Consider the following 13,659-nt stretch of genomic DNA (forward strand, 5'->3'; position numbering starts at 1 on the left):
GATGTAGTACCGTAATTACTGCTGTAAGAAAGACTCCGAGAGCGGTGAAATCTTAGTACATGCCGAAGATACCTTTCCTCGTTGTTAATATCGGTTTGATGTTTTGTAGCCGTTATGCTGTGCAGCCGGAATATCCAAATTATGGACAGTAAAAAGTACAGGTGATGAGAAATGTATATAACAAAAGCCGACCAGTCTTGAAAAGTTTTAGGCGTGATGTTGTGATCACATATCATCACTTCTTTGTAAATTACATAAAATAGCCCGATTAGTAAAAATACAATCCAGTAAATGGAAAGTCGATATGCGGAAAAAGTCCGAATGTATGATTTTAAAGGCTTACATGACCCGTAATATCTATAAAATGCGAGTAAAAGGCCGAGGAAATATGTGATATCGTACTCAAAATAATGTCGAATGCTCATCAGAATTGAATATTCTGTCATACTGTCTCGTTCGGTCCAAACATAAGATACGATTGTAGTGACTACACGAACAATGCAAGAAACAAAAACACCGAAACTGATAGATAGAATGATAAAGGAATCGTGTTCCAACTCGGCACGGCTTCGTCTTCGATAGAAATACGAGAACATTATGTACAGGTAAACAAATAAGCCCAAAAGTGACAGAATCCGTCGATACATTAAGGGGTAGTCAAGAGCCCCCGCGTGAATAAAGTTATAGTCGTTGCGATCATACTCGCAAAGCATCAGTTTTTGCCATTCCCAACCGTAAAAATCAGTTGAATTTTCATTGAAATTGGTTGTCATTAAATTGAGAATCCTAGCTGACATCTCGTGCGATTTTGAAATCTTATTTGACAAACTTGTTGTTTCAATTTTGACATTATTGATTTTATTGCTAGCACATGATAAACCAAGCATGTTTAATTGCGGCAGATGAAACTGATTTTGTTGGTTGTTTGGAAAAAATTGACCTTGTCTATTGATTTTAGTTTATATCGGATGATGTTTTGGGTCAAAGGTAGCGAGTGAGTGATGTGTTGAACTGAAATGGAAAATAAACAGAGTCACGCAAAGAAGTTGCTGGCGGTAATTTAAGGCGTTCAAGCAATCTGATTGGTCGAAATAATTGGGGATTTGAGATTTATCGCGATGTTGGGCTCTTTCCGTTATCGCCTCCTTTAGCTTGATGGGGCTTTTCAACCTGTAGCCCTTCACACCCCCCCCCCCCCCAATTAACCATAAAAATACTACGGAAAGGCTGGAAAGAACTTGGACGCAATTATTAAGGAATTCCAAACAGCTGAACTCAATTGAGCGCGTTAGTTAGCGCTTGATATGCAATCATTGACAAATTTGAGCGCTTATAGTTTGGTACATGTTATGTCATGACAAGTTACCTGTTTAGGTATAGGGTACAATTGAATCGATGGGTTTTTGGTATCTGAGTGAATTGATTTTTTAAACTTTTTAATAATGATTTTTGTATGAAAATAGGTTTATGAATTCAAAGCAGTTAAATTTGACTGAATGGCGAAATTTTGTAACTGACAAAATATTAATGAAAATTTTGCTGACCGTTTTTTAGCGACTCATTTTGAATGATACAAGTTGTCAACTTTAATTTCTAATGCATACTTTTGACGTCCTGTAAAGCACCATAGCGTAACAGCGCAATTTTATTGTTGGCCCATATTGCCGTTCTCTGAATTTTAGACTCTTTTCAATGAACAGTTATTCACCTCTGACAATCTTTGGGTATACAGAGATTTTTAGATTCTCCTGATGTTTTAGTCAGTGGACCTGGGTTGCCTGACAACTTCTACGGGCGCAGTTGGATTGAACTGAAAGAGGCTATTGATGCTATCCACGAGTCAAAACCCACCTCAGTTAAGTCAGTATCTATTCAGTAGTTTGTGTTGCCTTTACCTTTTCTTTTAAAAGGAATCAAAAAAGCGAGCTTACTCGTCATTTATCTCAATTTATCTTACAAGAAGATATTTCCCGAAGTGATTGAAAGCGCATTTTGTTTTTTTTTTAGTAGCCGCACAGCGATAGCTGGGGCTATTATTGGCCTTCTCTTGGTTTTTTACAATTCAAAGAATTTGAATTATATTGGGCGCTGTCTTTTTTTTTAAGATCTGTTCATACATTTTCATGATTTTTGAAGTCAAATTGGAGTAGTGATTTTGGTCACGCCGAAACAGGAAGTGGAGCGAAAAAGCGAGTGGTTTTGCGGCGTGAAATTTTTCCACTCTAATTTTAAAGTAGAGTGAGAAAACGGTGTTTGAACAGAAATTCGCTTTCTCGTTATTGGTTTTTTTGTTCACATGCGGCAATTTCATTTTGATTGTTACTGTTTTTTCAATTTTTTGGATCGAATTTTTTCTAAATAGTTTTCCAAATCCATTCATAGTCCGTTCTTGGTCTAGTTTTCTGTTTAGTCAATGAAAATTCTTTGAATTGTACGTTAGGACTTGTCCTGCTATGTTTTTCTATTTCGTCAAGATTTTTGTTCATTCGTTCATACAATTTCAACTTAAGGGCGTGCGTGACGTCATTTTTCGCTCTTAGTGAAGTGACTTTTTTGTTCATTCGCTGAATAATTTTTTAGTCACACTTGACTTACCTCGCTCTCAAAAATGACTTCCTCACTTTGAAATTGACTTTTTTAAAATTCAGAGATAAGGTCAAATGGGTGTGTGTCACTCTAAATTGAAGGGTATTTGAGAGCAGCTAATAGAGGCAGCAAAAACTTGTACAGATTTTTAATCAAAATATAACATATCAGCCTTCAATGAAAAGACTAATTTTTTGTCTGCCTTTTTTGCTGTTTTGAGACCGCAAATCTACGAAGCTATTGCGGCTATTTCCTGGCAATCTGCCAGCTATGTTTTTATTTTAGATGAGGTTTCGGAAAATCGGACGATTAGTTCCACTTCTGAACTTTTTCGGATTTTGAAATCTTTTAGCCGAATTCACAACATTAATACAAAGAGTTTTCGACTTCCAAACTTCACGAGATTCACAGAAACTTCTGCGATTCACGAGATTATATATTACATCAAATCCAAACAATCCTGAAGTGTTTTAAAAACATTGGATTGTTAATTTCTTCAACCTCATTGTAGTTTAATTAAAGTGTCTAACACAGTAAACACATTTTTCATAAAATCGCAGTATTGATATTGCTACCAATCATCCGAAGTGACTGTAACTGGAAGTGGAATAAGAATGTTGTGCTATTAGTTTTAAAAGTTTTAGGGGTTATCTCCATGTTTTGGGTTTGAGGAGTGTTAAAGAGGGCCTTGAAACTTCGTGTTATTAAAAGCCGCCGCTAAAATTACTGAACAATAGTACTGTTTTTATGTTCATTCCAGAATTAATCACAACGCAAAAAGGATCGTTTAAAATAGACTGTTATTGAAATTAACTTTTTACATGAGCTCGTCTTAAGAATCAATACTAAGAAATTTGACTCTTTTGTCTGCTGAAATCAGGACAAGAAGTGCTTCTGTAAGGAAAGGCAACTAAGTCAATAAATCCTTATTTTCCTGGAATAATGTCATAATACAATTAGTGTTTTGTTTAGCTTGGAGACCTTGTATGACCGTGTGAACGATATCTGCACACACAACCTCTCGGCCAGATTGTACGATGACTTGCGTCTCGTGTGCCACCAGCGGGTGTCCCAAATAGCCAGACAGCTGACAGAGAGCCTGGCCCTGCACTTCGACCCTTTTCTGGCTCAAGTTGGCAACCAGTGGGAGCAGCACTGCCAGCATATGGTCATGATCAGATCCATATTCCTAGTCATAGATAGAAAGTACACATTGCAAACTGCCGGAGTCAACTCTATATGGTTAGCCATAAGAAGGGCTTTTATCATAAGGGTCAATTCGGACTTAAATATTGTGACTTAAAAGTCGAAATAAACTATTGATAATGTTAAGTTTTGGAATCTATTGTGTTTCTGTCCAATTACAATTTTTGTTGTTACATAGCACGTTACTATGCATAAATAGCGCTGGGGGGGGGGGGGGGGGTGGGGTTGGAGAATAGATCTCAGTTTTACATTCAAAACTTTCTTTTCAAAATTTGGTCAATTAACTGAAATAATTATGCAGAGCAGCCTGCGTGATAACACTTAATGTCTAGCTCGGAAAACCTCTTTTTGCTAGTCTTTTTTTTGTGTAAACTTTCATGGTCGGGAAAAGTTTGATAAACATTCGGAAGGTTGTTAATGAATATTACCACCGGTTGTTATCGTCATCGAAAAGTTATCAGACTACGAAGCGAAGCCGAAATGTCGAAATGTTGAATAACTTCGAGAGCTTGATGACAACCGTGTGTTAATGTTTTAAGTTCAACTCTTGTTGAGATTACAATTGGATAAGTTATGCCACACTGAAATAGATTAGACTATCCTTTTCCGCCACTCTTTGAAAAATGTTTTTAAAAAATTGAAAATTGTGTAGGACAATTTTCGAAAGAAAACTGAGCCAGAACAATATGATTTTACAATTTTTTCAAGAGCTGGTCTCATTAAGGATTTTTTTCGAGGCTTTTAAGGATCTCGAGACTTTTAAGATAATGGGCCGGAACTGTTTGATCTGTTTTAAAGAGCTGGACTGTTTTAATGGAGTTGTGCGCTTATAGGGAGATAGGACTGGAGCTGTTCAGACAGTGTGTGTTGTGTGATAATAACAAAGCCATTTGTGTGAGAACTGTGGATGGGATCCTGGATCTGCTACAGAGGGAGAGGGCGGGTGAACTGGTCAACAGTTCCCTCATCAAGTGCCTCCTCAGAATGCTATCAGATCTACACGTCAGTTCCTTTCTTTCCTTTCACTTCGATTTCACTTGATTGTCACGTTTGAAAGTTGGCGTTGCGTTATTTTACGATGGATATCAGTTGAAATAACGTTTCAAATTCACTGGGCAGATGTTAAAGGTCAAAATAAAGTAAAGTAATAATTAAGTTAGAAATATTTAGATGAAAACAGATGAAATGACTCCTATCATTAACATATGGATGCGCAATTGAGCATAATTCAATAAAATTGGATGCTTTTTAGGCATTCAATAATAACCAAGCGGTACGAGAGGTCTATTCAGAGCTGTCAGCCATGATAATAAACTGAGTGCATGTTAATTTGCTGTTATTGCATTCTTAACCGAACTTGTCAAAATATCTGCAAATACTTTAAATTGGAGGTTGAAATTAAAACGTATGCTGCAAGATTAAAAACTGTTGCAGTGATAGAAACAGGTGCCCATGATATACTTGTAAAAGCCTTGTTAAGGAGCTTATATAAAGGAAAATTTACTTAGTTTCTGTATTCGGAGTTGCAACAAATCAGCTATTTCTTTTGGTCAAAAAGTCCTAAGCGAGATTTGTTCAGAGAGATCAGCCATCCTTTTCGAGTTATGTGCATGATCAGAGTGAATTTTTGTAACAATTCTATGTAATCTTAGGTGTATGGGAGCATGTTTGAGAAGAGGTTCGTTGATGCGACAGAACACTTGTACAGGTACGAGGGACTGGAGCTCATAGCTGCACTGGACACCACAGAATACCTCAAGTGAGTGTTAACCTCAAAATACTTCATGTTTAACTATAGTCGCACTTAACAAGGTCACAGACAAGGGTCATGCAACCAGATTAGAAATAACTTATGTTGATCCGCAAATGATACACATCTAGAATATGAGAGCTGTTTTTTAACGACTCGAAGATGAGCATTGGTGGAGTGAATTTAAAGAAGGAAGTGAAATGCGTGAAAACAAATTGTTTAGGTCAAATTGCTGCAGAAACCTGAAGAGCCTGATACATGATCCTGTTACATTGTCTGTCAATTGGTAGTGTTCTGATGAGAACTACCTGTATTTCTGTATTACAAAGCTTTCCTAACTCTACTTTTGGAGTTGCAACTTAAAGTAAATTTTATCAGATGCTCTTCCATTTTTTCGTCAGTTAGTTTTCTCGTGTTTTTCCTGTTATTGATTCAAGTTAATCAAGTAAGAGGTGCATCAGGTCAGTGAGGATGGTCAGTTTTCTACTTCAAGTCTTCTTCGGAATTCTTCCGGTTATATTTTTTTTAAGTTCTCTTCACATTTTTTGACCTTTTCTTGTCAATGAGAAGTCAAATTTGAGTAGTGATTTCTGTCACGCTGCAGTATTTGGAGGAGCGAAAATCGAGTGGTTCTAAGGCATGACGATTTTTTTAAGTTCTTTTTGAAGTGAAGTGAGAAATTGGTGTACAGATTTTCGATTTTTGAGAGCAAATTTTTTTCAGTGCGGCTTTAATGGTTTTGAAAGACTTTGACGATAATTGTTTTGATGAAATAAGATTTTGGTTTGGATTTTGACTCTTTCTCAGGTTTTCAAATTGCTGTCAAACGACGCTTTTACGAATTATATTAGTCATGTGGTCGTTTTTATGCGATTTTTCGCTTGCTCGATTTGTCGTCTGACACTTGACTTTTCGTCATCAAAAACGGGATATACAGGTAACGCTCGGATGGGATTAAGTTCTGTTAGTTTTACGTCTAACCTTTGTTAAAGAATGCCGTTCGCCCAAGACAAAATTTCATGGTGCAAAGGGAGATTCTGAATCTTTTTGACCCCCACTCACCCCCCCCCCCCACTCGCTCCAACACACCCCCAGTCATCCTACCTCTATCTGGCAGTTGGCATTCCCTCTCGCCCAACCCAACCCCTAATCGCTGGACCCCCCCCCCCCCCCCATTGCTGGATCCTCCATATGCAAGCATCCCCCATATGCCGCTGGTTACTACCAGAGGCAACTGCTCGCCGGTCATTTGAGATCAAATCGCCAGACGTTAGTCGGTTCTGTTTGTTGTTTTGTTATCTAGTCTCATCAGTGATTGATCTCAATGGCTCTATTGAGGCATGTTTAAATTAATGTACTAATTTGAGTTGATGTTTTGGATTTGGTTTATATTTGTAGTTCTTTTTTGTTTAGTCTGCTTATCAGCTTAGACATCTAATTGGCACTCTTATGAGGCCCATTTTTGATCAACTGAAAAGTTTTTTTTCATATCTAACAGTTTTCACTGCGTTGACACAACTTTGTTTCTTTTTCGGACTTTATTGTTTTTTTTCGGACTTTGAGTTTTGTATTTTTTAAATTTTTTTTTTCTGTTTTTAAGCTAATTAATAGTTGGTTTCATTGGCTGTTTCAATATCCATATCTTGGTTTATCTTGTTTTTGTTAAAAACTGAAGGTTCTATTAATGATAGGTCTCATTTGCTCATCAATGGTTAAAGTTTATTGGTACTAATTTCGCTTTGACAACATTTTTTCTACAATTGTTTGAACTTTAATTGTTGCCTGCATTTATCGCTACTTTTGATGCGGGGTCCCCGTGTTGGCTTTCTTTAAAGTTGATTTATTGACTGATTGTTGATTTCTATCGATGGATAGTGCAGTAGATGCGGAAGAGTTTAAGTTTTAGTTGCGTGTTTCTTTGACTTTGATGCCATTTATTTTCAATGACTTTGATAAAAATCGCGTTTTTGAGAAATAATTGTTTTTGCTGTCATTTCAATTGTCTGCAGTGGTTTTATAAAGTTGCTACCTGCTGTCTAAGCGTCCGTTGTGTAGAGGTCTTATGAGGTTGGCGATGGCGGGAAAATAACTTTGATAACACATTTCTAAAAGAAGTGAAGTCTTTTTTTCGATTGTTGTAGTGTATCGTTTACTTTCGTGGACGTCTTGGTAATTGATTTATTTGTTATCGGAGGCTACGTTTTAAGGAGGCTGATGTTGTTCTCTTCAGTTGCTTCAATTCTCTAAATTTAAATTAAGAAATGGTCCTATGTTTTTGGAATGACGCAATGTTTTTGTTACGACCAATTCACGTCACAATCACTTCAAATCTTTTTTTTGTTCATTCGCTCATGCAATTATGACTGAATTGTATCCGTGACATTTTTTCAATCTTATTGAAACAAGTTTTATTGTTCCATTGTGTGGTTAAGTTTTTGGGTCACACGTGACTTACCTCACTCTCAAAAACGACTTCCTCCCTCTCCAATTGGATTTTCTCTACTTTGATTCATGGGGATAAGGTCAAATGAGTGTGTGTCAGTCTAAGTGTATATGACACAAAATATAACATCTCAACCTTTCTTTTTTGATCTTTTTTTACTATCTTTTTGAGACCGCAGATCTACAAAGCTATTGCGGCTGTTTTCCTGCACTCGGCCAGCTATGTTAAATAACAAGTAGACCTGAGCCAAGAGATCGAGGTTTCAATATTTTTTTGAAATGGATGAGAGCTGTTTTCTCCTAATTGGAAATCTTTTTATGCATCCTGGAATTACATGCGTGGTCGAATGTTAAAGCTCTTGAAATGCTTAAGTGATGGTTATAACATTTTCGAGTTATATTACAAAATGTTGGATCTTTGTGCGACGAACAGACTCAGGTGAGCATTTCTGTTGATTGTTCTCGAACAAAGTTTAAAGCAATTATTGTAATCATGCGCTTTTTTTGCACAATTTCGTTTTATCCTCTTTAAATTAAATTGCCCCGCGTGTCGCTCGTGAGCAATTCAATTCATTTGAACTCAATCGGTTTTTGTTTCAAATTATTGCAATTTACAAAAAAATACTAAGAAAGTTTTTGGAGCATTAAAGGTAAGTAAGTATACCAAGATCGCAACAAGTGCATGTTAAATGAATTAATAAGTCGGAAAAAGGGTGTGGTCTAAAAGTTTTCGGAAATTGAGTGTTTGGGAATTGAGACTGCCAGAAATCTCTATCGCAGAAGTTGGAAACCGAATGACACCACGTGCGTTTTGCACTGAATTGGTCAGACGAGCGTTCCTGTTAATTGCTCTCAAACGAAGTTTGTAGCGATTATATTGGTCCTGCTGGTATTCTTTTTATGCGATTTTTCGCTTGACCTTTTTAACTTTTCGTCCTCAAAAACGGGATCAATCGGTAACGCCGGGCGGTAGGCATTAAGTGGCTGAGCAGCTCCCTTAGAGCCTTAGGCCTTACTAGTCTCTAAGTACGCGATTCGCCGAAACTATTGAGGAGGCAATTTCATGATGTGAAGGGCGGTTCTTAAGCTTAAATGTTTATTTTCACCCGATGGTAGTCGGTTATATTCGATTGTTACAGGCGAGTGTCAACAAGGTTGTCAGAGGAGGAGGAGAGGGCTTCTAGGTACCTGGACCACTCCACGAGGAAACCACTCATCAGGACAGTCGAGAAGCAGTTGCTAGAGGAACACGTGGATGAAATACTTGCCAAAGGTACTTTTTTTGATAATTGGAATCTTTTCCATCATTGTCTGCACACGTTTTGAAGTCCAATGCATATATGTGTTAAGAGATTCAAAATAACCATCAAATGCACTACACTTAAATGCTGCTTTAAAATTTCGGCCGCATCTTCAGAACCGCGAGAGTAAACTTTATTGAATAGTAATAAAGCTTTTTGCAATGTTTTGCGTGTTTCTCGCGCTCTTCTAAAGATCTACTCCAAATTCCTCAATCATGGCCCCTTTTAGTCATTCTGTCACCTTTTTGGAAGCTGTTATTGACCTTAATATACGCGTGACTTCTGGTACCTTCGTCTTCTGGTGATTAATTGCTCTTGAACGAAGTTCATAGCAATTATTGTAAACATGTGTGTCTTTTTTAATGCAAAATTTTCGCTTGACCGTTTTGACTTTTCGAGTGACTTTTACGCCCTTCTTTTTGCGTTTCGCGTGATCTGAAATTCTCTTTCAATCACAATTTCAAGCAGCTAAACTCAATAGGCGGCAATTAAATACTAAAAGTCAAATGAAAAGTGCGCGAAACTGTTGCCATTTTTCACTTTAAATCTTAATAGTAGTATATGATAACCTCTAATGTGGTTATTCGAAGCCCACTTTTGAACTTCTTAGTCCCATTTAGACTCCCCTCCCCCCAGACTGAAGCAGGCTGCAATTGATTAGAGCTCCCACTAGTCGTTCAAGATCAATTCTTCCGACATTTGTCGGTTTATGTTTTTTTTACTTCGTCGAACTTTTTTTCGCTTTACTGATGTAGTTATTTTTTTAGTACTTACAAAAATTTCAGAATTTTATTTTATGTATGGAATGAACGTACTTCGTTTCTTTGCACTGGCAGTACGAAATAAAGCAACTTTTTTTATAACCAAGATCCTTTGTTGTATTCTTTTTCGAGTTTGAACGGACGGATCTTCATAAAACGTCAAGGCCTGACAGCAACAATTTAACTGTTTCAACTTTACTTTTTTAGGTTTCAACGCCTTGCTGACCGAAGCGAGATTTGATCAGCTGAAGCTTCTGTTTGATCTATTCCAAAGAGCCAAAGCTCTTCTCCAGATCAAAGTTGCCTTCTCAGAATATATCAAGGTAAAGATTTCAACATATGCACTAATCATAATACTTCTCAATTGAAGTTTGTAGCAATTATTAGTCCTGTGGGTCTTTACGCGAGTAATTATACGCGCTAGTAATTCGAGAGCAATTCGCCCGACGTCAGTACTCTGTTTCTAACGCCGCCAGCATATTTTAAAACGCGTTAGCGTCAGCATCCCAAAGGCTATTGTTCGGCGCTATCCTTTTTTACAATTTGCCTAATTCATCTGTTTTTCAGAATAGTGTATTGTTACTAAGTGAAAAAAATTACTAAGTGATATTTCTAAAATTTTAAAGTAGAGTGAGAAAACTTTGTTTGAACAAAAGATCATTTTCCCGCTTGGGTTTTTTTTCACGTGCGCCAATTGAACTTTGATTTACTGTTTTTTAGATTCTTTTGATCGGATTTGTTTGGTAAATGGTTTTCCCAATCCATGCATAGTCACTTCTAGGTCTATTTTTTGTTTAGTTTTTAATAGCCGCCCTCATCTTCTCAGCCGGCTATTATAGCGCTCCTATTTTTTTTTAATTCAAAGAATTTGAATTGTATTGGGGCGCTGTCTTTTTTACGACTCGAAGAGGAGTATTGGAGAAGTCCTTTTTTTTAAATCAATTTTATTGGAGTGATTTTTGAAGCGGGAAATGAAACGCGTGAAAAAATTTGGAGTGATTTTGGTGCTGAACAAAAGTGAAGAGCGGAGCGAAAAGAGTGGTTTTTGTTCATACCGCTGTTTTTGAGAGAGTGAGAAATTGATGTGTAAAAAAATTTTCTCTAAGCGAGCGAAATTTTTTTGTTCACGTGCGGCATTTTAAAGCAGTTTGTTTTCATTTTTTGGTTAAGAGGTTTGGTTATGATTTTGTTTTAATTTTAGGCTGGTTTCGGTAGTGGTTTGAATGGTTTATGGAAATTCATATGAATTTTATGATAATTCGGAGGTTTTTAATGAATTTTGCTGATTTTCGGGCTAATTTTCGTTTTTTTTGACGATTATTTTGTTTTACTGGCTTAAATGGGTATTGAAGAAACCCCTTCTACTTGAGCAAATTTAGGATAACAATTGGTTAAAGTTTTGTGGGTAAGAATCTTTTTTTGTTGAGAAATATGACAAAAAAATGGCAAAAATTGGAACTATTTTTCTTAATTTTTTGCAGTTTTTCGTTTTTTTTTCTGTTTTTAGCAAAGTTTCTTTGCCTATTATGACCTGCCTATTGTTTTGCGAGCATCTGGATACCCTATTGGATGAATAGAATTTTTCTTTGGATCTATATGTTTTTTGAAATATTAAAAAATTTAGTAACTTTTTCCAGTTTTTCAGTGAAAGTTGTTTTAAGAGCTTTTTTTTTCATAATTTAGCCTGAGGTATTTTTCAAAATTCACAAAAGTGGTTTTTGTAAATACTATTTGTTTTGATGAAGTTATTTTGGCAGAGATAGTTTTATCGCGATCTCAACTTATAACAAAATTTGATCAGATTTTTCATCATATTTTTACAGATTTGATTTTATTGTTTTTACTTTTTTGTTTCATGACTTTGTTTCAAGATAATCATAAATTAGTGAAAGCACGTTTTGTTTGATGAGTAGTTGGATGGCGTTTAAATGGATTTTCACTTCGAGTCGTTTCCGGAATTTTTCCGGCTATGTTTTTTTTAACATCTGTTCACACATTTTCGTGATTTTTGAAGTCAAATTGGAGTAGTGATTTTGGTCACGCCGAAACAGCAAATGGAGCGAAAAAGCGAGTGGTTTTGCGGCGTGAATTTTTTTCGATCTAATTTTAAAGTAGAGTGAGAAAACGGTGTTTGAACAAAAATTCGGTTTCTCGGTAGTGGTTTTTTGTTCACATGCGGCAATTTCACTCTGATTTTTACTGTTTTTTTGGATCGGATTTTTTTTCTAACTGGTTTTCCCAATCCATTCACAGCTCATTCTAGGCCTAGTTTTTTGTTTGAATTAAATTTTCATTTCTCGCTAGGGGTTTTTTTGTTCACATGCGGCATTTTGATATTGATTTTCTGTTTTTTTCTTATTTTTTCTTTCTGATTTAAAATGCTTTTTTAAATTCACTCATAGTCCATTTTAGGTCTAGTTTTTCTGTTTAGTCAATGAAAATTCTTTGAATTGTACGTCAGGACTTGTCCTGCTATGTTTTTTACTTCGTCGAATAAAAAAAATGTTTCGCTTCTCCTCATTTCGCCGCTTTTTCAACATTTTTCGTGATATCTTCTTGACTTCTCTAGGCTAGTTTCTCTCTTCTTTCATTCTGCTAAAAGTGATTTTGAACATCAATTGCTCAGCAAAGCAATTCAAAATGAACAGATTCAGTATAAGAAATTGAAGTCAGAAGTAGAAACGGGATAAGCCCATAAAGCCCAATTTTAGATGCCCGCTATTTGAACGTCGTTCCTTTAAGTCTTAGTTACCATCTCTAATGCTTATTGGTATTGATTGTAGCTTCTCTATAGGAAACAGAAGTATGTTGCACTACGAAATGCCATCAAAATAAATCGGACTTAAACATCTTTTTTCGATATCTTCTATTCTTTCAATCCCTATCATGCTTATTGGAATCAACGGCGGCTATTTTCCGGCAATCTGCCGGGTATGTTTGACAATTCTTCAACTTTTTTTCACTTTAGTCTTTTTAGGGGTCAGTAGTTACTTCTAATGACGTAATTTAAAGCCCCCCCCCCCCGTATTGAACTCTTTATTGCGCATTTCTCACTGTAGAATTAAAATAGTCATAAATGATATTTATTAATTTGTAAAAAGGTTTTTTATTGACCGTTGCTGGAAGTCGGCTGATATCTTATTTCTTATTATAATTGTCAAAAATGTAACTATATTCTTCAACCCAAATCTCGTAGTTTGTAATGTAAAAAGAAACTTTATTATTAATAGCCGCACAGCAATAGCTGGGGCTATTATTGGCCTCCTCTTGGTTTTTTTATAATTCTAGGAATTTGAATTGTATTGGGGCGCTGCTGTCTTTTTTTACGACTCGAAGAGGAGTATTGATTTTCTCTCGGTCTTTTTTTTTACAGGAAGTAGATTTGTTCAGGCGGCATTTTGACCTAAAAGCAAAAGTGAGAAAAGCTGTCTTGGTGAACAGATTTTCGCTAAGCGAGAGAAGTTTTTTGATCATGCGTTGCGTTTAGTGAATGACTTTTTGACTTTGAAAAGTAGTTTTTGACTGAATGGCACATTAGATAACCGTTTTTAGCCGTTTTTTCGTCTAAATGGCCCTATTTTTTTGCTTTTAATTTGGTTTCTTGTAGAAATAA

At 36.2% G+C, this 13,659-nt stretch overlaps 1 protein-coding gene across 1 annotated transcript in view; it reads left to right on the forward strand.

Moving 5' to 3' along the window:
* LOC142343916 (cullin-4A-like) overlaps nt 1–13,659 on the forward strand; it is a 414,013-nt gene that overhangs the window by 356,687 nt on the left and 43,667 nt on the right. The window contains exons 3-8 of the mRNA XM_075395314.1: nt 1,761–1,860; nt 3,559–3,828; nt 4,626–4,794; nt 5,445–5,551; nt 9,124–9,257; nt 10,254–10,369. Of these exons, the coding sequence (XP_075251429.1) occupies nt 1,761–1,860; nt 3,559–3,828; nt 4,626–4,794; nt 5,445–5,551; nt 9,124–9,257; nt 10,254–10,369 (896 nt within the window). The remainder of the gene's footprint in view (nt 1–1,760; nt 1,861–3,558; nt 3,829–4,625; nt 4,795–5,444; nt 5,552–9,123; nt 9,258–10,253; nt 10,370–13,659) is intronic.

The sequence above is a fragment of the Convolutriloba macropyga genome, chromosome 1 (genome assembly GCF_964194025.1).
Source record: "Convolutriloba macropyga chromosome 1, txConMacr16.3, whole genome shotgun sequence".
In the NCBI taxonomy this organism is placed as follows: domain Eukaryota; kingdom Metazoa; phylum Xenacoelomorpha; order Acoela; family Convolutidae; genus Convolutriloba; species Convolutriloba macropyga.